Consider the following 27,617-nt stretch of genomic DNA (forward strand, 5'->3'; position numbering starts at 1 on the left):
CTACGTCGACTACAGTCACTGGCCAGAAACTGTCACACTACTCTCACAAGTGTCAAGGTAGTCGGAATACCAGGGGGTAGCTTCCGGTTCTCACTTTCAATGTAAGGATCTGCTTGACGAAGGATTTGTGTTAAAAGTAAAAAGAACTAAGATTGAAACACAACGCCAGGATTTATGTGAGATATAAATGCTATATATAAAAAAAGATGTATTTATTTTGTTTGCTCCACGTCGGACTTTAATGTAAGAGCTATATAGGCTTGAGTCCGCAGTGGAAAATAGATTCTCTTGCATTTTCTTTTTGTTTTTTGCCAAGGATACATTTAAGCATGGCTAAATTAATTTTGTATTTTAAAAGCAATTAGACGTAAAGTCCTAGTCTATTGACTGAACCGGACTCCACCGCTGCTGTAAGCTAAATTGTTCAATATAATTTATTAAGTTAATTAATCTATAGCCACATAGATTATAGCCACATTAGTTCACGTACCTTGTGCCGTGTATGTATGTCACACCTACCAGTCCTGCCAACTTGAGGCGACTGCAGTGCTTGTACAATATCTCAAGCTTTTATTTTTAAGGCAAAATCGCTCGACTTCCGGTTTCGTTTTTAAGCTAACCGTGTGTAACTCGACGCAGCTCCTACTCTCAGCCCCGACAAACATAAGTCTCTCGGTTTGGCTGGCAGGCTACGGAAGACAACTGAACACAACCAGTACCGAGTGATTGTATTTACCTCCAACTGAACCGAACCGAGCAGTCTTTCCTCCGAAATAACCTGCAGTCCGTCGGCGCCTGCCACATTTTGTTCTCCCGAGGTTTAGACAGACTTTAAGTCGCGGTGCTCAGACTGTCGGCAGGCTGAACAACGGATAAATAAAGCGAAAATAACGGACACGGTTTGGGTAAAATGTATGGTTATGAACACAGTCTTGTGAGGAGGGTGTCCAACACAGAGCTGTAGTTTCTCTTCAAGAGGCGAGGAATGCACTCTGAGCATCAATGTTTCACTGGGGCAAGTGGAAGAAGAGGATGGGAGCCAATAGTTCTTCAAAGAGACCAGTTTTCGATGAAAAGGAGGATGGTAAGTGATGGAAAAGTGAAGCGCGGGTTTCCCCCCACAAAAAAGAGAAAACCCTAGCTAAAATAACACTACTTTGGAAGTTGTAGCTTTGACTTGCAGCTGTGTTTGTCGGTATTTAATCTGTAATATCTCAAAATATCAAGTTAGCACTAGCCTGTATTTTGACACAAGTTGGGCTGGTGGTACAGAAGTTGTCAAAGTTTCTACTACGAATTGAAATGTCGGCGCTGTTTAGCTCGTTGGACTTACAAAAAAAAGAAAAAAAAAAAAAATGGCGTGTGTTGCCCACATTCAACAAAAAAGCTGTTTTTGTGTTTTCGGAGATGTTGGAGGCGTCCAGTCCAACTTCCAACTAATCTGTCTGTCACTTACATTATCCAGAGGCGTTAATACAAGATGCCAAGTACCTTAGATTTGTGTTTTCATCACACTCAATGGCGCCCACATAGCGCACACTGACAGCATTGGACGTTTCCACGTCAAATTAGCCTCTGTCCAGATAAAACGAGTCTCTCACAAGGCAGTGAAGTAAGTGTAGCATTAGCACTCAGTCACTGTGACATATCTGCTCATACTCTGAGAAAATACGTCAGTGCCTGAATGGGGTCTTTGAAGTGTGGACTATTTGAAGACAGTTAGTTAATTGCATAATTAAGACAAGATTAGTGTCATGCATGGAAGTAATGTTAATTCACGATCTCTTGTCACTGTATGGGGAAATAAGCCTCTTGGAAGTGCACCCAGCAAGCTCAGCACTGAATCACTGAATCTGTGTGATAGACTACAGAGAGAGCCAGTGTTGCTACAGAGCTATCATCAACGTGCCGGCCAAGTTACAGGCAAAACTTGAGTAAATGAGGTCATTTCACTGCAGGGATATGGTCATATGGCCTGTGTGTGTGTGTGCGCGCATGCATGTGTGTGTTTAGTTCCTACTTAAAAGGATAACCCAATTAAGCTTACAGCTTTTTGTCAATGGCCTTCAAGAAAAGTGTGCAGCTCTAATTCAGATTAGTATCCAGGGGAGTGGTTATTGAAAAGAATAGGAGTGGCCCTACAGCCTTAAGTGGTCTGTTTTTGTCCTGCAGCAGTTGATCAAAGCCAAGACCCACATCGGTTGATATGTAAAGGTCGAGAGAGAGATTCTTGGTCGGACTCAGTACAGTTCTGTTTCTGTAGCTGTTCTGTAGAGCAATTAAGGGAGAAACCTTGAGACTCTAAAGGCTGAGATGGTGCGTTTCTCCACACACTGAATGTGAAGAAAGAGAGAGAGCCTCTATCATCTTTATTATCACAAGTCAGGTTCCATACCACCTTATGCACGTGCCTTTTATGTACAACCTAGTGTTGCAACTAAATTATTATTTTCACAAATAATAAATTATTCCTTTTGTTTATATAAAGGAAAACGATAGGAAAAAAATGCCGGGAGCTCAAAGTGTTGTCTTCAATTTGCTTCTTTTGACCAACCAACAGTCAGAAACCCAAAGACTCTTTATTTACAATCATAAATGACAAAAAAAAGCAACAAAACTGTACATTTAAGAAGTTGAAACCAGCAAATGTTTGACATTTCTGCTTGAAAAATGACTGAAACGATTAATTGATTATTGAAATAGCTGGCAGCTAATTTTTTCTCGCTTCAGTTTCTGTTTCCATCCGCTGTGTCTAGTTGGGTACCGACTACGGATGCAAATTTTAAGCAATATCTTTCCTTTACGCTGGACCCCCTCAGCTCTGACAGCTGGAGCTTCTCCACCACCGGCAACTCTACCACTGACACAGTTAACAATTGATTAGCTGCTAATCAATGATATATGAAATCAGTTGGACATTTTTTCCATTGGAAAACTGTTTTAACCACTGATCTATGTCTGATGCAAAATCAGAGTAGGCTACATAAAGAGTTACAAGAAAAGACATAGCTTTTTTCACCGTTTTGGTTGACGTAGCATTTTTACTAGCGTTAACTAAAACTCAGGCACTGGCTGAGTCAGAAATTTCTTACCAACATGCTGGATGGTATGCTAAAACAGTATGTGCGGTTATTAGTCTGAAACCAGTAGGGAATGAATTTCATACTATTTCTGGGAAATATTACAGGCAACAACAACACAACAGACAATGCCAGTGTTCCTTCTTTGGACCAGGCCGACTAGACGCTGCAACGGTGTATTGCTGCCCTCTAATGTTTGTTATTAATTTTCCTTTTGACAGTTATTTATATTTTTTATATAGTCCAATAATGTGCTTTATCAGTTTCTATATTTTTGTCCAGGTGTCCAGGTTGAGGAAAGCGCAAACAGTAATAACAGTTTCTCCAGCTGCTTCCAGGTCTTTGAACAGATTCCTCCTTTGAAGCGATGCTTCAACGTTTTTTTACAACTGAAATTACATTTCTCGTCAGAGAGAGACAGGGTAAAGTACCCAAAAAAGGTGCCGTTGGGTGCCAAATTCCAGGTAGTGGTACTGGTGTCGGTATCAGTTTAAATGAGAATTTACCCAAGCCTAACTGTGTCAAGAGTCAGTGCAGTTGCATCATGAGCGTCTTCATGCTCTTCATACTTGCCTTTGTCATATCCACTACCATGATCCATAGATCGAGGTCCACTCTGTTCTTTGATGCAAAGATGCGTTTGATGTGATTACACAATGTTGCTCTTTCAAGGATGTACTCTAGAGTTTGTCGCTTAATGCAGCAGTGAAATAGTCTTCCGCTGCACACACAGTGAGCAGTAGGTACGGAGTAAAGTGGGTGGTTGGTTGTTAACATCAGTCTGATCACCTTGAGCACTTGTGAAGCGCTGATTCTGCACAGTTTAACGTCTTTGTAAAGCAGCTGCTTGTCTTTTCCCCTGTTCATCTTTCAAAGAGCTGCCGAGCGCTGATAACAGTCTGAGCAAACCACCATGGTGCACTGCATTGTGGATGCTGACTGCAACTCTCTCGCTGTCTGTCAGGTCTCTTAGAAACAGTATCTCTTGGCTTCTTGGAAAACAGCATATGGCCTACATTAGGCAGTAATATAAGAGCAGCGTTTGGCTCAAAAGGCTGCAAACATAATCAAGTGGTCAGGTTGATGTCCAAGCGTAGCTGCCAAAAGGGCTTTTTTGGCACATAGTTTGATTAGCAGAGGAAGGCTGTGGAATTGATTGAGGTGCACATCCTGTCTGTTTCTGCATTGCTTTTCTCACTGAAACTATTTGACAGCAGCATCCAGGGTGAGAAATGAATAAAAGTCAGTGCTAGATAAATGGAGGTTAAGCCGTCTGTGCTGGTCTATTAGACTCTTCAGCATGTCTTTTATCATCATTCATCTGTGAAGTCTTTTCTTGTTCTCTTTGAATGCTAAATCACTGATCATAGCTTGTTCAATTTCAGATGTGCTGGACTATTTCTAGGCTCGCAAGAGTAACTTTCTGGAGCCTTTTCATCACTGTAAAGTTCGCAAGGCAACCAGCTGAGACTGTATGAGTTAACTGTGCCTGGCCAAGAGGTAGTTCAGAACATAACTCCTGACAAATTAATGGAAATTTAGAAAAACGCCCTATCTCGCAATGGTAAAGAAAGTGAGAAAAAAATTCCTGGATCTTTCCCTTCATTCGGATCTGCACCAGAACTTAATGGGGTCTATTCTGGGCCAAGACCCATTCTTCATTCAAGTTTCTGTTCAGTAGTTTATGGGTAATCCTGCTGACAAACCAACCAACAAATGGACACAGGTTCAAATGTAACCTCCTTGGTGGAGGAAATAAAGAAAACAGTCATTAATTGCAACCATAATGTAAACAACAATGTAGAATCAAATAGTTTAAAGCTTTGAAGCTTCATTAATAATTTCATAATATAATTGTTTTTTTTGGTATGTCGATCCATTCTGTTTAAACCTGGTATTTTTGCACAGCTGCAGATGAAGTTTAGTCTATTTTTATCATCTAATATTATCAGTATTATACGATTTGTAGAATTAGATTCCATTGGGGACTGCGTAGGATTGTTTCTGAGTGTGATCTAAAAATTTCCAATAACTCCGGAGCGGTCCTAATGTCCAAAAAGTTTCCAAAATTCACATGTTTTTATCTAATGAAATATTCTGCTTCAGTTGATATTTTACCCTTCAAAAATAACATTTTCACTCCTGTCAAAAGAAGCAGCTCGCACTTTTTGCACACAAAGGGAGGCATGCACCTGTATTAAAAGGACAGTCTAACAGCAATCTAACAGCACCATAAATTGCATTTATATAACCACAATAACAAAACATCGATTTTTGGCTCTAACGTTGTAGGAAATTACTTCCGTTGTTACTACAAATAAAAAAAATCATATTATGCGTCTGCATTCGCTTGAGGATTTTGTGCGATGGATGGATGTTTTATTTTTTTAGGGTGATGACATCAAAACATGTCGACAGACATTCAAAGCTTCATTTGAAAACCTCAATAGAAGCTTTGATTGTAAAAAACAAAACAAAACGTTGGGTCCAGACCTAGTAAATGAGTTGTTATCACAGTAGGAGCCGACTGACTGAGTGTATAGGCTGTTCAGTTTAACCATTAGCCAGGCTCCAGACAAAGGAGCACTTCACTCTCTCCAATTCCTCATCCCAACTTGGAACAGCACTTGCTTGTCGTGTTTGAAAAAGGGCACTTGTTGTAAATGTGCTACAGTATTCAGGAGAAAGTGCAGATTTGACAAATGCCTGCTTTAATTGAGCTTGGGCACGGACGTTGTGTACTTGTTATTTTTTCTCCAAAGGATTTACCAAGTATTCAAAGTGTGTGCATGATTGTGCATGTAGAAGATGCTCTTAATTGTGTTTTCTGTGTATTGTGTTGTTACACTGTTGTGTGCATTTGATCATCCTTGTTAAGCCAAAGGCAAATTTCCACTTCTGTGGACAATAAACATCTATTCTTTGTGTAGGCGTATATGTGTGTGCCTGAATGTCTGAGTGTGTGCGTAACTGCACTTCCCGTCAAGGATAAATGTATGAGGCAATGAAAGCAGATTTGGTAGAGGATAAAGATAGATGCAGAGAGAGATGGCTGATTACTTGCACTGAATACTGAGGCTCTCACTTTCTTTCATCTCTGTTACATACTCTCAATTTCTCTCACTCTCTTTATTCAACTCCACTTCATGGCTGCCTGCAGCTACTGGCCTCTTGCCACAGCAGAGGGCCACCATAATTGGCCTTCGCAGTAACACAATAGGTGGGGAATACTGTCCTGGTCATATTGCAGTATCATCAGACTGTGGCCACAGTCCACATTGTTTGGTATTTCCCTTATAGCAACTTAAAACTTGCAGTAAACAAATGTGTAGAAACTGTTCCTATTCAAAATACCCACCTCTCTCTCTCTTTCAACATGATGTAATGAAGGCCTCAATGGTTTGAGGAAAATATGTAATGTATGTGATAAGTTGAAATGACAGTTACAATGGAAGGGCTTCAAGTTTCAGTTTATGTGTATGAAGTTTAAATGTCAATTTAAATGTATACTCTTAGTAAAGTCAAAGTATCAGTTCAAGCTGTGAGTGCTCTTCTTTCAGCCCTTACTACCAAAAGGAACTGAAGAGCACTCGCAGCTCCTCCTTCAGTTGAATTTCACGCACTGAAAGGAGCTGAAATGTCAGTAAAAGTTTGGTTGATAAAATGATCTGGAAGAGACAGGTGAAGTGGAAAACTGTAAGAATTGAATGGCTCTTTAAGAGTATAATTTGGAAGACGATGTCAGCCAGTGTCAGCTTGATTATGAGCGCTGAAAGCAATTGAAATAGCGTATTACCTGTAGGTTTTTTCTTTTCTCAAAGATGAAGATCTGAAAATTGAAAAGCATTAAAAGGAGTTGAAAGCTACTGAAAGCAGATGAAGTCTCAGTTAATGAATGATAAAGGAAATAACTAAAACTGTCATTTGAGAGTAAGAGATGAAAGCAGAAAGCAGTCTGCTGTCAATAGACATGTTTCTTGCCTCATTCAGGAAATCACATGAGAGGTATACTTCACGTATTCACCTGATCATTACATTTAAAAGAGGTGTTATATTTTTATTTAACAGCTGCATAGTTTGCAACTTATGGTCATATTGACAAACTGCTGGTAAGTCATGTCTTAAAATGATTTATTACATCTGACTGACTGCACTTTCTGCTACATTTGACAGCTTTAGCCTTTTCACAGTTTTCATTTTGGCTTGTGATAGGAGGAAAAGCACAGTTGTCACTAATGCTTACAACAGTCATATTTTAAGGGTTGATTTCTTTTTCATTTTGAAATCTTTTCCTCCACATACGATACACCACCTTATAAATGCAGTTCACAATCCCTCTTATGTATTTTCTGTCCATCTCTCCAGTCTTGTTTGCTTCAGGTGATGACAGTCGTAGCAGCTCTAGTGCCAGAGCAAAGGAGCCTTCAAAGAGATGAAAACAGCTTGATGCTGAGGTGACATCAGAGGGAAGAAAGGGCTCTCTTGCTTGTTGAGGTGTCTTTGTCTTTCTTTGCAGGGAGGAACGGATTAAGACAAGGGAAATACAATTGAAGTGTGCTGGGTATGGTGGAGGATTGTCTGCAAGGATTCTCTCACACCTGCTGATTGTTTTGTTTTTCCTTTCTGCTGTTTGTGTCACTGCATTTGCACTTTTCAGACCCCTTGAAAAGGTCAGAGAGCTTTATTGTTGACCATAAATCCATTTGACTTTGTGTTGGGAAATGAAAGACTGGAACTGATAAGAGTAGCATCTAATAAAGCAAACTAAACTGTTACCTGAAGGCACCCTTGCAGTGTCGTAAGGTTAGTTCAATATTTGACTTTCTGGCGGTACAGTTCTTTTATGGAGAAATATACGATTGCTTTCAGCACACATTCAGTTCATTCCCGCTGCTTCAATTACTGAACTAGATTCATGACAAAGGGAATAGACGCAGCACTCTCGCTTAGCCAACTCCTGTGGGAAACCTGAATGTAACTGTAAGTACATTTTCACTGTGCCCATGCTCAGTGCTCAGGCTACCTCGCAGCAAATGAGGAGGATCGGAGAGGATAAAGACTCGGATCGCAAATCACAAAGTCAACACAAGTTGCTTGACAGACTGACATAGTTTGTAATCCCATTCAATCCTCAGTGTGTGTGTGTAGTGTCTGACTGCGTGGGGAGGCCTCGGTGCAGTGTAGTGAGACAAACCCTTGGCTCCTTCGTTTAATTTAGCAGCCAGCCCAGACATTATTGCCCATCGAAACCAATTATAACCAGTTTCCAGATAAACTCAGCATCCCTGCATTGTTTCCATGTCAAGTTTTTGACTATGGTGGTTGGACCTCGGACCCTGTAGAAGGGTCTGGGGCCATGTTCCCCCAGTAGAAATAATGTCTAAGCTTTGGCTCTGCTGCCTGGTGATTAGTCACAGTCCTCACAATTTACTCTACTACACAGCTCTGGCTATACAATGTTAGCACAAGCCTATAAGCCATAGTCAATAGTCAATATCAATCAATTGCTTTTAATCTTGTTGTCTTTTAGTCTTGCCTTCTAACTAATCCTCGGTGGAGAGACCAGATAATCATTGTCTTGTTTCAAAATTATGAGTGCCCGTGAGTGCCATTTTAACTATATGGCTATCTGGTCTGTGTGGTTGAGGTTGCTGCTGGAAACCACAAGTATCATTTTGAAAAATATTTTTGGATCAATATGAGACTATGGTGCAGCAAATTAGACTATGGCGGGCTGCCAGAATCTTGTTAATTAATGGGAAACACTGAGTTGGCTGTGTGCTTTTCTATAAACTTTTAAGTGTATAGCACTCCATGATCCCAAACTACTTATGTCTTTTGTTTTGATTGAGAGATCACTAACGGCAGAAATTACATACTGTATGTTTAAGGATTCTGTTATTCTACAGATTTGTTGTTTATATTATTATTTTTATTAAATAAACAAATTGAATAAATACATAAAACAATGTGTTGACAAAATATATTTTGCAGTTTGCCTTTATTAATATTTTACATTTAGGTAAACAACAATCTGTCGCTTGCAGATTTCATTAGCTGTTGCTTGCTAGCTAATTAAGCTAACGTTAGCTTTATGAATATGGCGAAAATGCCACCTCTGGTTGACTTGTTAATGGATGAACTTGATGACTATAGATGCATGTTGTCATTTTAAAAGACTGAGGCTAATTGTGCGTTCACATGGTCACATTTCCCAAGATGGGGAGTCTTACTTACAACCTCAGTGGGTTCATGAGCTTTTAGGTCTTAATGTGAAAACAACATTGACATTATAAAGAAGTTGTGTTATATTTTAGTGCTCAGATAGCTGTGGATAGCTATTTCCAATATTTGCAACACTCTGCGTGAACAGCAATGGTGACAGCCAAATACCAAAATACAAATTATATGTGAGCAAAAAGGAAGCTTGGAAATAGCATTGCTGTAAGTGAAGAGTTAGTTGATCCTTTGTGTTTGTGTTTTAAAATAGTATTTACTTTTAATAACTGTTACAAGTGGTTGCAATGAAGCTTTTAAGATGAGGGCTAACAAATTAGTCTGCCAGCACTATCCTTGGTAAATTTGTCTGGGGTTGCTCGAGCTTAATTTGAACAAAATCCCCAAGACGAGTGGGACACAACTGCTAACGTTAGCTTAAACTCATGAACATTGTCTTTTTTACTAACCTGTAAATGTCTGTTAATGATGTGACGATTGACCGCGCAAGTAGCTCTACTTACTATTGTTGGTACCGACAGACATGCTAATGATTGCTGCTAATGTTAGAAGAGATAAACAGATTACCGCATTCCTGTAATTTTTTATTTTGGGTTGGGTGAAAAGTGAAGTAAGCACACTAACGTCCAAACTCTTAACACACAGTAAATACAGTTTTTGCCTTACTAAAGCCCCATGCACACTGCGTAAACATGGAGAAATCTTTACAGACCTGCTCGGCCTAGATACACTTGCTAAGCTATGATCACTGTTTGGAGGAGGCTTTTGGGAAATGGTCAATTCCAATGATATACTGATCGATATGAAGATATGATCTAATAATAACTTTTTTGTAGTAATAGAATGCATAATAGAAGAGATAGCCAGACAAGCATTATGGATTAATCTACTATTAAATCTTAAATTGCAATATTTCTGTCTCTGTGATTGCAAAATTGGGCAAACTTTGAAACTGCCAATGAAATGGTAGCTTTTTCTTTTGACTGTCCATCTGAGATTAAATTTTTTCAGGAGGCTATTAGTAACTGAGAGAATGAGGTCAGAGGAAGGTGATTCTGTCTGTCACATGACTACGAGAGGACAGGACAGGACTGGGATCCTGTTGGCCAGCCTCTTTGATGTCAGAATACCACACCACCCACCACCGCCACTGTACCTCTTTATGTAGAGCTCCGAGCTCACTGTGCTGCCAGAGGGTTTGTCACACTCGTTATGTTCACATGCACACAAGAAACAAGGTTATTGAGAGAAATCGGGTTAAGGCAGGAAATCAGAGAACGTGTTTAGATCCGTGTTTCTCTAAAACCTGTGTTTACATGCAGTTGGTCAGTAATCCGATTTCTCCCCTACCCCCAAACATATTTTTTTAACCAAGGGCTTTGGATTTAATTATTTTGGACACCAGGATGCACCACTACAAGTCATAATCTTCCCTTTCATCCAGCTGCACAAAGCTATACTTCCCTGTTTGAAGTCTCAGTCATGCACGAATGCTTTTGTAAAACGCAGTGAGAAGCCTGTGAGGTTTTCCAGCAGAAATCTGGCCATGTTAAACAGATTTCTCTTAATCCATTACCCCAATCAAGTACACTGAGTTTCTCATTAAATGATACTTAAAAACTCACATTATTGCAGGCAGCCAACAGTAACCAGGTTACTTATGCACGTGCTATCACACTGACTCACTGGTGGCACAAAACACACAAATTCATATTTTCATTCTTGAGATGCAGTGAATGGCCACTGAAATGTGACACTATCACATCTGACAGAGGCTCCTCCCTTCCAGCTGCACATTTTACCCCAGAGGGAGTGTGTATGCAAACAAACCTCCTTCACTTGGCAGATCAGAGATCTATAAAAACAGTCACACTGCCACTTACAGGTGTCGAAAGAGATGTGTTTCATTCGATTTCAAAGAACTCAGTGAAAAAGGTGCTCTCTAACAATGCAGGGGTTTTGAAAACTGGGTTTGGGCTGAGGCATCATATGAGCATGCACCTGACTGGTGAACTGGATATACAGCTCCGGTGCTTGTCCTAAATACCTGTGAGGACTAATAGAAGTCAGGTGTATCTGGGCCAGAACACCATGTGTCCTGCATGTGCCTCAATTCGGAGCTGCTAAGGGGAGAGAACTAGGCCACAGTGTCCATTTCCTCTCACCTTAAACGATACTTAAAGGCAGTGTCGTACATGCCACGCTTCAGCTTAAGCTTAGGAAGTGCTGGAGTATTCTATCTCCTCCGATTTGTTTGAGAACAAAGCTACAGCGTTGCCTAAATAAAGCTGTTTTCTTTTTTCTTGTGAATTCCCTTCCTTTTACTATATTTACTTTTTGTGCATAGTGATGTACTGATAATAAAAAATCCCTCTGGTTAATACATGCATAAAACATAAACCTTTACATATTAAACATTTCCTGAAAATTATCTTAAATTGGGATCAGAGATGTTATCGTGAATAATTTGTGGTACATCAACACTGGCCCGCTGAGGCACGAAATGCACTTTTGTGTTTTGTGCATGTGCTCATAAAGACAGCTGGTGCTGGAAGTGAAGATACATTATTCAGCCGTCAGTGTACTTTTCACCTTTTGAGGGGCTGAAAATATAAAGTGCTGTTTTTTTTTATCTCCAAAACTCAATACCTGAGCAGTATAGAACTGGACGGTATAGATGCCTATTCGCAGTATACCATCACAATTGTTCTTGTCTCTTGGAGACTCTTTGTTAGTGCTCTTCCTATCCGTCTACCACATTCCCTCCCACCACCTCCCACCAGGCTCTAAATAGATCCCTAATGTATCCCTCTGCGAACAGTCGAAAGGTTAGTATGGCATTTTGGTCAATTTCTTCACCACAATGTGTCACAGCCCAGTGGTATGTGAAACCAGGCCCTACTGAAGATGCAGACAAGAGGTAGAAGCAGTAAGGGTTGAGATACAGTTTTTAATTGGATGGACAGGTTTAATATATATCGGAGGCAGGGATTTTGCCTAAATAGGTGGATAAGCATGTAGTCAACTAGGGAGGCACTGATATAGTGGCTGAACATCAGTTTTGGCTGATATTGGCCATGTTGACTTCCAAAACCCTCAGATATTTTAGTTTACAGCAGAAGAAGATGGTACTAGCAATTGTACTGACAGTTTTTAGGAAGAAACAGTCACATTTTTCCTTGCAAACTGTCTCAGACAATAAATCAATGATCAAGTCTGACTCCCCAGAAGAAGACAGTTGATATAGGTTACCTAAACAAGCTACCCACACACTAAAAATGTCAAGTGACCCTAACCCTAGCCTGGTCGCTAATGGTACGAAGCCTTGGCTGTACCTTCAGCTTTAATGATATGCAGTGGCTGACCTGGGTTCAGGGTGCAGGCTTGGGATGATTACATTTGAGGAGTCAGGCTGGGCTGTCAATAAATCCATTGCTTTTTCACTGGAGAAACTTGAAACACCTTGCTGCAAGAGTAACTCCTAACACTAACATTGACTTGAAGCGTGGATGATCTGTATATGTTGTCTAATCCCAGATGCAACAACAAGCCATATGTAGTTCACCATAAGTCCAGCACCATGCCTCCCCTTGTGATTTATTAATGGGCCAAAACAGGATGAATGCACAATGCTGCTGATGCTGGCCCAGGAGTTGTGAATCACAGTGAATTAATTATACCAATGCAGGGACCAGGAGATGATGTGGCAGCAGTGTAACATAACATAGACGGAGAGAAACACACACACACACACACACACACACACAAAGAGACACATTGCTATGGTAACCTCAGAAGTTTTCACACAGTCCAGATGATGTTTCTTTGTGACAGTGCTGTGCATGCGAGAATCCCCATGCTGCAGTGCAGAATTATCCTCTGAAGTGTTCTCGTCTTGCTCCCGCCTCGTCTTGACAGCCTTTAGATGTACGATAGAGCCTCCCGTAGTGATTTCTCTGTGTGTAGAGGTCCAGTTTCACATCTCCTCTTTCATTCACAGCAACACGGCTCCCTGTTTGTGAAGATTTATTTCACATCTGCGCAGCTTTTTTAAACCTTATTTTTACAACTTTACAACTGAAAATGAAATGCATACTCACAAATACTTTAGACAAAGTTATTTTGCTGACTTTCATTGCAACGGCATTTGTACATTTTTGTGTTTGTCTAAATGCATGGGGAGAGTATTTGCAGGTGGGCATCTTGTCTGAAACTGTAGGTCAAACAGTGGCTGTAACTCTTCCGTCAGACAGGTTTATCAGCCTGCTGTGACAGTACAGGGCAGAGCCAGAAACATACAAGGTTAAAGTCATAATCCAATAGATTTCGATTCTGTTTGATTTGGCAGCACCCATGGTTACTGTGGTATATGGAGCTGTTGTTTAATACCCTCAAAATTTAGGAGGCAGCACTCCTGAAACTGGTGGATTGGATGAAAATGTTGTTTTAATGAAAAAAAAAAAGGTCAATAATCATTGCAACTGGAATCTGATTCCATTCTGGCACAGAGCGAGGACTTTCAACACATCAGGACACAGTAAAGTTGGTTACCTCGCTGAGGAGTTGAGGGTGTCCAGCTTGTCGCCTGCAGCTCTCCATCTATCAGCTCACTGTGGCTGCTCCTGCTTGTTCCAGTTCTCCCTCGCAGAAATTAAAAATGATCCACTCTCAAAACATGCAGACAATGACCATGTCTCCTGGACGTATTTATGATGAACAGTCCTTGTCGCAACCGCAGTGACCAATACATTGCATATCCTGTAAAGAGAGTTAATAGAAAACAGTGAGGCCGATATAAATTGATAGATCAAATAAAAAAACAGAAATGCTGGATTACGTGCTGCAGCATTTCCTCTGAATCCCTCATGCATATGAAGGTAATTTCAATCCACCTGGCTGACTCCAACAATGGAAAGTACTCTATAGAGAGCTAATTAATGAATGTAAATATATTGAAATGTAATGTCTGTAATGTGAAGGTCCCTCAGAAAAGCTCAGGGAAATGGTTGCATGCCGTTCTCTAATGGAGGTGGGGGAAGTTCAGCAGACATTTATTTGGCAAACCAATGAGTTAGTCTGAGTCCTTGAAGTTGTTTTCTCTTGAATGGCTTCTCTTTAAAAAATGCGTATAAGTACTGTCGAAAACGGGCTTAAAGAAAAAGGTTAATGGACCTTACTAGAACCAGCATATTTACAAAAGGCTGAAAAAGTAAAGTAAGGAAGCAGAATTCAAATAGGAAACAACAAAGGAAGGGAGAGATGGATAACTTAATGAGTTAGACATGGCAAACAAGATTACTGGCCAGTGTCTCCGTCCACATAAGTCTGGGGAGACAGGGCTACTGTAGGTGAAAGATAGATGTAGAAGTAAACAGGCGTGACTGCTCAGGGAGAAAATCTGTACTTTCTATCGGTTGGCAATAAAACACCCAATAAAACTTTGACAGTTGATGTGCACGCCCCTGATCTGTGTCCCCTATTGATCCTCTCCAGGCACCAGTAGTTCAAGTCCATTCTAATTTGGTGAGTAACCGTAGCAACAAGGTACAGTGTATGAATCACACGCCCCACTAGTTGTTTTTGAATAGAGGTTGATCACATTAGCGAGGTACACAAACACGGCCAGGGAAAAAAAAACAAAAAAAAAAAACAGCCAGATCAAGCCTTAATGGCTGCTTTAATTTTCCAGCAGTGTGATTCTTTTGTGTCCTCATAAAAGCCGTCCAGCAGATGAAGATCAAAAAACACTCTCAGGGTAATTAATGCACATGCAAGGAGAATCAAAGACGGCATAACCACATGACAGTCTGCCCGCAGGGATTGTCGTCACACTACTAGAATTGAATACAGAGTTGCACCGGCACACCCTCTGTACGTATCTCCCTATCCTTGTCCGGTTATCAGTTGTGATCCATAGCTGAAATTGTCACGCCTGTAAAGACAATAAGCTCTGTAGGGCTCATGAATATTCATGAGGTACTCTGTTTAGAGAGCCTGCAATTAGGCTGTATTAGTGCTCTAGTGTACAAGGAGAAAATGATGATGATGGCTGCTCGGTGATGATAGTGATTTAAGTAAACAGATTCATCAAATGTGGCCTTCAGCAGGCTTCAGAGGCACTCTCCTGTTGTGTGGCTTTGATATTCAAGACAGTAAGCATTTGCTTTCACCAGTTATAGAGTAAACTTTTGCACCATGCAAATCTCTTAGGAAAACAGGGAAACACCATGCTTTAATTAGCCACTTAAAGAGGCAGTTGTACAGTGCACATATAGTGTAGTGGTGTTTGAGTCACAGGTCAAATGCCTGTTGTAGCCAATTTTATAGATTTCAGGTGGAAACCTTGTGTTGCTGCAGCCGCTCAGCGAACGGTCAGCATGCGTTATGTGTTCAATATAGCCAGCCTGTAACAAGCAATGTATCTGTGGAAATTCAATGCGACTTCTTCCTGTGATGCGTCTTCCAGTCTTCACAAAATAAACTTTTATCTGTGCAAGAAACACCTCCAAGAGCCTGGTCTTAACACTTGAGACACTCGAAATAGAGCACGCTGCCAACAATGATGATTCAAGCCACCGTATTCTCTTTATTGCCATCCAAGGCACATGCAGCCTTCCCTGTGCTGATCAAAAGAACATGTGAGCCCCCCCCCCACCCCATCTCGTAATGAGAGTCCCATCAATAAAGATCAAAGACGATCAATACAAGGTCAAGATCAAGATGGCCTATAGTAAGTCTCTGTGATAGCTTGAGAAATGGAGAATGCCTGAAGCAAAATGTCTTGGATTTACAATGAGTTGAATTGCACAACAAGTCTTCCTGCATCTGCCTCTTCAATGCATTCCATTGGATGCTCAATATCAAAGCCTCAAGTGTGTCCTAGTAGCAGCTCTACTACTACAGACCGTGAAATATGGCTTACTACTGCGATAAAATATTCAGCAATCATGTGGGAGAAAAAGCTGCTGTAAAGCAAACATTTTTTTATAGAGCCGTTCTAACTTTGATCCTAGTGACACTGTGTGGTGTCACATGCACAGTGAAGTGTCACATGCACTCAGACTCTGATCCTCCAGCCAGTATCTGTGTAGAGATACTGAACTACTGACACGAGAACTTGAGCAAAGTATGTAGCCATCATCATATCCGGCGTTGCCTGCTGCTGATGCTATAAAGCTGCCAAGCATACAGCGTAGTGGTTATGTGCACCGTGTATGCAAATGGAAACCTGTCAGCAGAATCTGAGAAATGGCTTGTACACAGGCTGATAACATAGTACAGAGGCAGACAGTATAGGATTGGATTAGATGCAGAGGCGTATTCTCTATAGACAGAACAGGAAGGGATCGATGCTGGGAGGTTTTTTGATCCCAGTCCAATGGGCTTATCCACACAGGGTGCATTCGCTGAGTGTGATTTGATGGCATGGTCCTACTCTAAATGTACCCTGCATTAACATTTCAGAGTTCACTTTCTGCATTCTGTGTTGAACTGCTTTACGCTTTGAAACAATAGAGCCTTTTTTTCATTTTACGCTCAACCAATATATCAACATTCATTTTATTTAAACAAACAATTTATTTGGTGCCAGTTGTGCTGTGATTGGTGGTTGCACATTGTTTATGATAAAGCATCCAACATCTTTGTGAAAGAATCGTGGTCATTTGATCGTAGCTATGGTCGACATTGATACCAGTGTTAGATGTTAGGTTATGGATGTGCTTGAGCTTGCCATTTGTGGATACAGTCTACTTATGCAGTAAAAAATCTGTAAATGGTGTATTGGATACTTCTAGGAAGTAGCATGGCCCCTTCTCTAATAAATAAATTACGTGGTATCGGAATGGTACATAGGCTCGTGAACTAACCGAAACCCAATCCAGCATTTTAGGTAGTATCACAGTGTTAGCAAAATTATGTTACATGCGCATTATGGAGACACAGTGTATCTAGGATTCATGTTGACTTGGACCAAAACCTCTTTAAAAAATCTGGCTGTCCCTGCTTTGTGCACTGAGATTGTTCACCAGGCATTTGTTGAATTTTGGCTGTCCACCATTTCCCATTGGACAGGAAGCTTGTGTGAACAATTGCAACAGGAACCTGTTAATGAGGAGGGGTGGTGAGAATCATTGGGACTCATGCATCTGGACCACAGCTTGATGAATAAATCATTGGACCGATACTTCTGACGCATATACAGTCGTGGTCAAAAGTTTACATACACTTAATGAGTAAAGAACATGTATATCATGGCAGTCCAATGATTTCTACAGCTCGTTTTTTTCTGTGATGGAATGAGAGGAACACATACTGCTTTGTCACAAAAAAACATTCATGAAGTTTGGTTCAATAATGAATTTATTATAGGTCTTCTGAAAATGTGACCAAATCTGCTGAGTTAAAAATATACAATCAGCAAATTGAACGATCAATTTTTGTGATTATATATAGTTGTGTGAATCAAATTTGCTTTGTAGCATGGCCTCTTAACTTCTTCTGAGTGATTATGATTGATTGTTTGGGCCGCCAGATGTCCACCATAAAGCACAAACAGGTTTCTTCTCAAACTGTAAAATGTCCCTCTTGATACACACTGTATCCTGGTCTCATATTAAATGGGCCAGCATAAAAAATGTTTGTGCATGTTATGCCTTTTATGTGAAATGTAGGGAGATCAAATATATCATGACCAGATTTTCTTAGTCTTAAATATGGTGCTTAAAAATTCACAAATAATCAGGCAAAAACAATGAAGAACTAATTTATAACAGTGTTCAAATATTTACATATATGTTAGTACTTTTAATGGAGTCTGTATGATATGAAGTAACCTGTTATTGCTATATCTATACTACCTATACCTACCTATATTGGCACTGAAAATAAGCATCCATAAAGAACAATTTTAAATGCTTAAAATGTGCATTTTCAGTGCTTACCAGTACTCAAAATTGATTTCTTTCCACTGACTATACTGGTTAACCTAGCACATGTAGGTGTGAGTGGATAGGTCACTCAGGTTTTTAAATGTACGTAGACAAAGAACTTCAATCTCTGTCTTTTTCAATTCAGCCCTCTCAGCAAAACACTTTGACTGTGTACGGAATGAGCATGGTGAACCATGGCTCCATTGTATTAAGTGGTATCGCGTAGATCAATGTGCTCAAGCTCTGACATCAAAGGTATTAAGTTGCCCCCCATTAGGATAGTGCTTTGCCTCCTTCTCAGGCCCTGGTAGCATCCTGCAGCTCAGCTTGATGCATCCATTTCAGGTGACAGTGGAACCGTATCATTGGTCCACTTTATTGATCATGTGTCGTTTCTCTTCAAGTTAGGGAACCTAGGGTGAAATTGGAGGCCAAATAGTGGAGAATGAGACGTTGTGGGTGGTGTTTTGATTTTCTAAGGAATGCATCAATACTTAATCTCCTGTTGTCTGAGTGGTTTTACGTTCAACCCAATTGAATTTCAGTTATTTTCTCTACTGTATAACTAATGTGTTTTTGAAGGGGAAGCTTGTTGGGTTTGGGGGAAAATGGGGGAATGTTGCACTTCAATACAAAAACATTGCAGAAAAAAAGGGAAAACACTACATTAGATGTTCATTTATCTATTTGTCTCCAGTGTTGACTAAACTTGTAGAACTTGTTTAATTTCAAACTCTACATGCTCTGTTTTAAAACCACACTGGATATCTACAGTTAAACTCAAAACACAAGGTGACACATGAATATATATATTTGTGCTCTTGACCACACTGCAGCTACTCTGTTTTATCACACCTTGAAATACCGTAAACTCCATCCAACTTCTCTCAAGCAAGCGACATTGCATAAATAACACAAACTCACAACCTTGTAGCAGCGAGCATCTGTTTATAGTGAATCATGCCACAGCTATCTGAACTGCAGGTACTTGTGTATGAGTTGAACTCATAATTCATCAGCATCTGCGCTCTTGATGAATTGCCACTCCTCCTCCCCTCACACAACCCTCTTTGTGCCGGGAGCAGCGACTGTGATGGTGATTAATAAAGAACGTCTCATGAAAATTACATTATCTTAGGATTCATAATTAATGCCAAAATATGACTATAGCAAGTTTTGTGCCACACACTAAATTCATAAAAAAAAGTTTTTGTGTGTGTCAGCATGTCCTCTCTCATCATGTCGTCCCATTTGCAGTCCTTTTTTCCCCCATGTTACAGTAATGACTCTTGCTTGTCATACTGCAGTTTCTTTTCATCTTTGAGGGGTTGATGCCAACCCCCGTCATCTGACTGTTGTTACGTGAGCTGCAGATTTGTTTTGTCTTACTTTGTAAAAATTAGCATGTTGAAGAAACTTTCTTTGTCTCTCCAGACCCTCTGCAATTCAGTATTTCCCAGGGTATAATTAGCCCGGTTAATGATCTCGTTGCATAATGCATTTCTCGTGGTCTTGAAGGTGTCCTCCACATGCTTCACCTTGTCTATCCTCCCCTCTTCTCTCTTTTATTACCCAGTGTATTACAGCTGATTGTATTAACTGGAATCATTAACGAAATGAGCCGAGTTTTGGATCAGGTTGAATGAAGCCCCACTGTACCATTACCAATGTTACTGGCTGGTTGTTAGTATAGTTGCTCTCCTGAGTTGGAAAGATTTAAGGGAGGTTCCATCTCCCTTTGTATGACCACAGCTCTCATAGCTCCAAGTAGCGCAGAAACAATTAGTCGATTAATAGATTAAAGTACGTTAATCAACAGTTTGATAATCAATAAATTGAATAATTTATCAGGCAAAATGCCAAACAGTGTCTGGTTCCAGCTTCCTTTTGATGTGAAGATGTGCTGCTTTTCTCTGTATATTGCAAATTGAATATCTTCAGGCTCTTTTCTGTCAGTCAAACAAAAGAAGCTTGGAGATGTCACCTTAGGCTATGTTGCTATTGTATTGGGCATTTTTCAGAATTCTGTAGCATTATGTAGACTGTACTGTTGATCATGTTTTAATTATAAAATTAATTGTCAATTACAGCCCTATTGCTTCAGAGCATTGTGCTGCAGAGCTTTCTCTCTTCCTAATGATGAATGATATATATTCTGTCTGTCAAACGTGTTCCTGTAAATCCTGCCAGTCGTGAGGGGGAGTTAAAGACAAGTCGACAATTGATTAGAAGACACATCTGTGTTGAATTATATAGAATTGCCAAGATGGAGGTGCTAATTTGGTTGCCCCTAGTGCTAGAAGCAAAAATACAATTTGCTTTCTCCATAGATGATGAGAGGTGACTGACAGCTGGAGCACTTTCACGGCTTGGACGGATGTGAAAAGAGAGACTGCGTTTCAAATATCTTTGTCAAAAAGTTGTAGATACAAGCCTTTGTCGGTGAGTAAGTAAGTTTATTTAATATAGCAACATTCACAGAGCAAGGCCACAAAGTACAACACAAAGTAAAATTGTTGAAAAATAAGGTTTGTCCATTAAAAGGCAAGATGTGAAGTTACCAAGGACTCCCATGGTGTAGTTTGGCCCAAAACCTCTATTAACAGAGCTTAAATTTAATATTACACATGGGTGGAAGTTAAGTTTTAATATTACAATCTGCAGCTTTAATCCTTTAACTCTGGATTCTGGTTCAATTTAGGACATAATTATGGCACCGTGTCGTGTTCTCAACTGCAGCCAGACCTGGACCGGCCATTGGGAGCTTTGGGTAAATTCCTGGTGGAATTTGCCTGTGTTTAAACTGCAAAATGAAATTAATAAATCAAAGTGAAAACAACACAGGGCAGACTGCTTTACCCTCTGCTGCTGTTCCTACTCAGCAACTCTTTCTGATTAGATAAATACAAGAGTTCTTTCAGTGAGGGCTGAAATTTCCCTCACATGGACACATACACTGTCAGACCTTCTCAGACTCACACTTTCCCTGCCCCTTGACATGGGCTTTGTGCCAATATCAGCTCCTCCACAGAAGCCAATCACCCATTGAGGACCCCTGTCGAGCCCACTCAGCATATCATCCTGGTGTGTCAGCAGCTTCCAGCCCCCACAGAGGAAAAGATGTTGTCGGTCTCCCACTGTCCCCATGGTAGATCAAATTCTCTCACACGGCACGCTGCAGTTGTCTGCAGGGTTCAGCCATGGTCTTTAGTGCAGCATCCACTGAAAGCTGAGAGCCTACATAGTGACTGCAGACACTATCCATCTGCACTCACCATCAACTTGCTGGTTTCTCTCGAGCATCACTTGACTGTGAAACAACACGAATTACAAATACCATCAGCAGCGCTTGTTGACTTGGTTTATCGAATGGATGCCCTCTCTCCTTTAATCATTTGGCTTCACACCTGCTGCAGCAACTGTTCAGAAACCAACCACTTGAAGCTGGGAAAGAAAATCGCTGCATATCTAAGGACGCTCATTGACAGGACTAAAAAAGAAGTTATTAAAATGCAGGTGAATGGTTAGTTAGGGCTTGTGAATACACAGGTGAAGAGAAAAACTTGAGTTCTCATATGTTGACTGTCAAGGCTGATATTGAACGATCTGTACTGCGTGAACCCTTTTATTGACTGCGCTGCAAACACTCTTCTGCTGTTTGATTTCAGTAGTCAGCCAGTCCAGGGACGCTCTGTGTTGTGATTTAAGTCAGCATAAAGCTTGTTTAACATGAAAGACCTATACTGCCTCCCACATAATTCTCCCTCCCAGCATGTGGGTGCCAGCCTGGCACGTGGGGGTTAAAAGAGAGTCTCTGATGCTGAAGCGATGGTTACAGGAAACGCCTTGTCCGCTCTAATTATCCCTTCAGAATGGAACAAGCCCCAAATCTCTTTTCCCCCTAAATCTGAAGAGCAACTCCTTTCACCAGGCCAGTTAGAGGGAGGGGGGTACTTTTGTTTTGCTTCCCATTACCCGATGACTCATGCTTTGAGGAAGCGCTCTGATACTGGTGACATCGATCGATGGGTTGGAAAAAAAAAGGTTGAGGTGGATGGTTACTTGTGTCTGTCGTTTAGAATAATTTTCCGAAGCTTTGATAATGATTTTACATTTCTTAGGTTATTATTTTATATATATATATATCAACACATAGTCCTGGATTCATTCCATCTGACTCATATCTACAGTGTCTCCTCAAATTGAAGTCAGGTTCAGGGTTTATTTGTGAAAAGTATTGACTCACCTCTGGAGAAATTCTGCAGTAGGATGAGTCTGATATAATATACTGATTCTTTGACTGCTACAGAGAAAAAATCCAGAACTTGCTTTTGAGTATCAACAACAGAATTTATGCTGTTATATAATCAATTCAAGGTAGTTTTAGAGAAGAAATTCAAACTCGATATTAATGAAGTAGTAATACAAAATCATAAATATGAATTATTTTCCATAACTGAATAAACAAGCTGTTCTCAGAGGAAAATAAGGTCCCCAGAACACTGTTTGAGGCTAGAAAGGTGGCAGGGTCCGCCAAATAGAAACAAGTGAAACAGTATGCAATTGAGTTGTCCTAAAGTCAATTTGTTTATTCAGTTTATTTAATTATGAAAACAAAGAGAGTTTGTTTATTTCATTTTTTAGACATAAAATGAAGAATGAAGATTTTTCTCTTTTGATTATGATGATTAAAATAATGCCACAGTCAATGTTAGAGGTCAGACTGGGAAACGAGGCCAACAAACATTAACAAAAAACATGCCTGACCGTGGCAAACTCATGTTCCTTTGGCAATTGTTAACACCCTCCACCTGCAGTGCAGCCTCCTTACATACATAAACGAAACAGAGGAGGAAAAGTGACGCATGAGGAAACAGACACCATTATACATTTTATTTGTAAGGCACTTTTATACTTTGAAACATTTCTGAAAATAATGCATTCACAAGCCTAATAAAAATACTGTGGTGTCTACAAACCCATCCTACCCCCATCCCCATGAGTGCTGCCATGTTGTATGATGTAAGACATGCTCACCTCAATTAGTCAGGGAAGATGGATTTGTCTCGAGCTGACATGTAGGAACTCAGGCGTTCCATTTTACTTTTTGTAGTATGAGGTCAGACATTTTTGAACACAGCATGAGACACTTGATGAAGTGAGACAGCATAGATGATGGATTGAGTGTTTCTCCTGGGATTTCTGTCAGGAGCAGATAATATTAGTTTGTCTGGAGGCTGGTGGAGCTCAGGGGTAAACTGAAGTTTTACAGGTAAAGTCTGTTCAAGTGGAATCAGATTCATGACATCAGTAGCTTTCTTGGCTGGAAAGTAACAACTTACCCAGCTCATTATTTTAAAGAAACATTATGTAACTTTTTTCCCTACATAACAGCTTCAAAATCATTTGCCGATGCTACGGTGTCTTGTAATAGAGTGAATGGTGTCTCTGTCTCAGCCACTCCGCCCCCTATCACTTGTTTCTGCACTAGTTAACTTCAGTGAGAGGGTAGGATCACAGTGTTACATACATGTTTACTTCAACATACAAGTTTTCAACACATAACATTGTTATGATGTAATGAGTTTTGTTTGTAGTTAACTTTATGTGTGACAAATTGTTCCCGACCTGGGATTTGTATTTATGACAGTTGTGTTGCACTCAGAAACTGAGGGGCGTGCCAAATTGCACAAAATGCCAATTTCTACATAATGTTGCTTTAAGTTAAGCCCCAACTTTTCAGTCTTCTTACTGCTGACCTATATGACTTTGCACATACAGCTGCAATGCCACAACAATAGAGGCCTTGAAGTTGGAATAAAATTTGGCAAAAAATTCTACCCATCTATTGAAACCAGGTACCACTGGTTTGTTTGACGTGTTCTTCAACCCTTTGTCCTCCAACCACACAGAAGGCGAAAGTATTTAAAACGGCCATGCTGGAAGGACAGTCATCATAGACGGGGGCTGATAGATGATAATCATTTAAAATTGGGGATAATCGTCAGACTGTCTCTCCCGCAAGGCATTCATAACGTTGCACTCGGTTGTCACATGAGAGTGGCATATATTGTTGTGTGAAAAATGGAAGAAGAGAGGTTGAGAGAAAAATGGAAAAACCATCTTACTTTCTCACCTCCGCACACTTCACCAATCGCAGCACAAAGTGGGTGTGAATATTGGATTGTCCCTGCCCCTCCCCTTCAATCACAAGCTCAGAAAGGTGTGGAGAGAGTGGGTTTTTGAAGCTGTGCAACCGTCCGTCAAGCACTCCTGTTGTAGAATACTGCCACTCAACATATGCTGCTCAACATAACCTGTGTTAATGTTAGGTTAATGTAGGCATTGGATGGGAGCCAGAAGGAAATGCATCGTCATTCTCATGTGAAAGAGGAACTGCTGAATCTGTGAACCCACCATGTTGTATATACAATTTTCGCCACATTTCTCTTTATCCCTTTTAATACCAAACGGATAGCAATGTTGATGGTACAGTGTCTCTGTTTGCCAGCACCAGGGTGCCGTCAGAGCCATGCCATATGAGAGGATTAGCCATGTACAAAAGACTGAGCAGAGAGAATCCACTCTGGATTAGTCTATCTTCCAGACACAACATGCAAACCACACCTTGTGTCTATTGTCTAATGGCAAAAAGCATTGTGCGGTTTCCCCTCCTCATTCAGCCTGGGGTGCATAGGTTAGCTAGCAGTGGGTCTGCCTGGAGGAGCCCAGCATGTGCTTTCTACACTCATGATCACTCCTTGTCGACATGGACAGGAGGCTGAGCAGATCAGGATGTGAGCTTCAGAAGCTGACTGACTTTTAAGGAGGAGCTGCGTGAGATAGCGTCATGCCTGCTGTGCTCACATCTGCCTGCGGGCATTGCTGCACACGCGCACACACACACGCACACACACACACACACACACACACACACACACACACACACACACACACACACACACACACACACACACAGAGAACAGAGGCAGAGTTCTCCATCAGTAACACAGATGATTTAGAGGAGGGCGGCCAGTGGTAGCCAATCAGCTCATCAGCCCACAGCCCACATTATAGTACGTGCAGTACATGGTAACATGGTGACTGATTTCTCTTTCTTAAATCATTACCAAAGCACTTAAAAAACTCTTTAGGTATGTAAGTCTAAACCCTTTTACATACACCGAAGCACCAGTGCATTTTTTATTTATGCCTAAATTAGGCCTTTAATTAAAGTGTGTCTTAACAAGCTGTAGCAAGGGACGGTTTAGGCCAGCAACTGTTGATTTTACTATTATGTCAACTGGATGGTAAATTGACTCAGCTGTAGCTAATTACTGGTAATTCTTCATATTGGTGAAGCAACAAAAAAGAAATCTTGGCTTCTCTTTGGATGCTCTCTGCAGTATCTGTGCTAGTCACACTTGGCCAAAGAGTGTTTTTCTGAAGAAATAACACCATTCTGTGTAATATTAATATTTGAAAAAACATAAAGAGTGGGCTATGTCAAGGCCTGTGTCCAAAGTCAGTTCTTTCTTTACACATTCACTTCTCCCTATACAATGGACAATAATTTATGCAGTAGTGATGGTAAATATTTTGGACACTTGCTAATCATCATCAATTTGTGTCATCCCTGACAGGTGTGTCACTCAATAGTTAATTTCACATCTGTTAAATGCAGAGCATTGCATTGTGGGATTGTTAGCCAAAAGTAGTGCATGGACACTACTTTTTTGTCCCATTGAGGAGTTTTCCAGAGCTCCATATAGTGGATACATTTACACACTTGGACAATATACAATTTGGATACTCAAATGCAATGATGGACAGTAAATATAGTGCACTATACAGTAAATAAGAAGTGATGTTTTTTCATAATGTAATCGTATATTGTTTATATAATGTACAGCACAAAATATAGGCCTGTAGTTTATTTTATAGGAAATCATTCAATGTCTTTTCCAATTGCAGTATTGGTCAGGAAATTGTGATTTGATAGGCTGTTTTCCTCAATTTGATCAGCCCTACCATATATTTGAATCAACACCTCTCTGACAATGTCTCAACAAAATTAAACATCACATAATCATTAAGTATGTCTCTCAGGGCTGTTCTTTGCTCACTGAGACTATTTCCTCTTCACAAGCTTTAAAACTCATCCAACCAACCTCCCTCTCAGGAATTAGTTTAAACTCGGTACTACGTACAGGATGTTTCCATCAACCAGCAGAACACATATCCACTGAAGAAGGCAATGAGCCAAAACACCTAACTCTGCCATTAAACATATTGATGTTACAAAATAAAGTAAGATGAATGATTACAGTGCTGTGAGCTGTGTGCTTTCTGAATTAAGACTCCTCTGATGTTTGCCTTTGCTCTGATGTTCCGGTTAGATAAGTTATAATTCCACTTGAAGCATTTTCATTTAGAGATCATGGGCTTTTTTTCTTCACACTTGTTAATTTGCACAAATTCAAGCATGAAATAGTTGATTGATTAGTTGATTAGTGCCATTGTTTAAAGTGTCCAGTTTTCTGTTTATTAGTTGAGTAATGATGAAAGAATGTAGACATTTCTTTAAAAAACAAAGAAAGAAGCCATTTGAATAGATGATATCATTGTCTGTTCAACAGAGCCTTAGTAAATTTATGAGAATACAGAATCATGCTACAAGCATTGTATTATGTAGAGTCTAAAGAGTTCAAATCCTACAAGAATACATATGCTTCAAGTTGCGACTCCTCTGCTCTGGTTCAGCGTGTCCTTGCCTTTCACTGTTCAAAATACAGTTTTGTTCTCTCCCATGGTGTTTAGCTTTCAAACCATTTTTCATTCAAGTGGAAAATATACTTTAAGTTCTATAGATTCCAAAAGCTATGACTTGACAGTACCAATCCAATGTACAGCACAGCCACAAAGTGTTGGGACAATAATATGGTTTGTATTGTTTTGGCTCTGTACTCAGGCCATTGGATTTTAAATGAAACATTGAGTATTGGGTTGAAGTGCTGACTTTCAGCAGTTTTTGAGGGTGTTGAAATCCATATTGGGTGAGCAGTGTAGGACTCGTCATAAGACTAGTCACATTAGCGGTGTGGCTCTAGGGATGGCAATCAGTCAGTCGGTGGATCCACCACCAACTGAAATATTGGACGGATTGCTCTCATATTTAGTGCAGGCATTCAAGGTTCTGAGAGGATGAATCCTGTTGACTTTGGTTATCCGACTGTTCTCTCTTCCTGCACCACCGTGAGGTTAGTTCCTGAGGATAAATTGTAATCACTTTGGTGACCCATTGGTTTATGACCAAAAACCTGCAAATTAATGACATAACGATCAACTTTTTGTGCTACTTGGCGTATGT

General features: G+C 40.3%; 1 protein-coding gene across 1 annotated transcript in view; it reads left to right on the forward strand.

The window, feature by feature from the left end:
* The first annotated feature begins 727 nt into the window (after window positions 1–727).
* The window catches only part of LOC141009470 (serine/threonine-protein kinase 32C-like), a 75,747-nt gene continuing 48,857 nt past the window's right edge, over window positions 728–27,617 (forward strand). The window contains exon 1 of the mRNA XM_073482112.1: window positions 728–1,084. Coding sequence (XP_073338213.1) covers window positions 1,003–1,084 — 82 coding nt within the window. The 5' untranslated portion in view covers window positions 728–1,002. The remainder of the gene's footprint in view (window positions 1,085–27,617) is intronic.

Source organism: Pagrus major, chromosome 15 (genome assembly GCF_040436345.1).
Source record: "Pagrus major chromosome 15, Pma_NU_1.0".
Taxonomy (NCBI): Eukaryota; Metazoa; Chordata; class Actinopteri; order Spariformes; family Sparidae; genus Pagrus; species Pagrus major.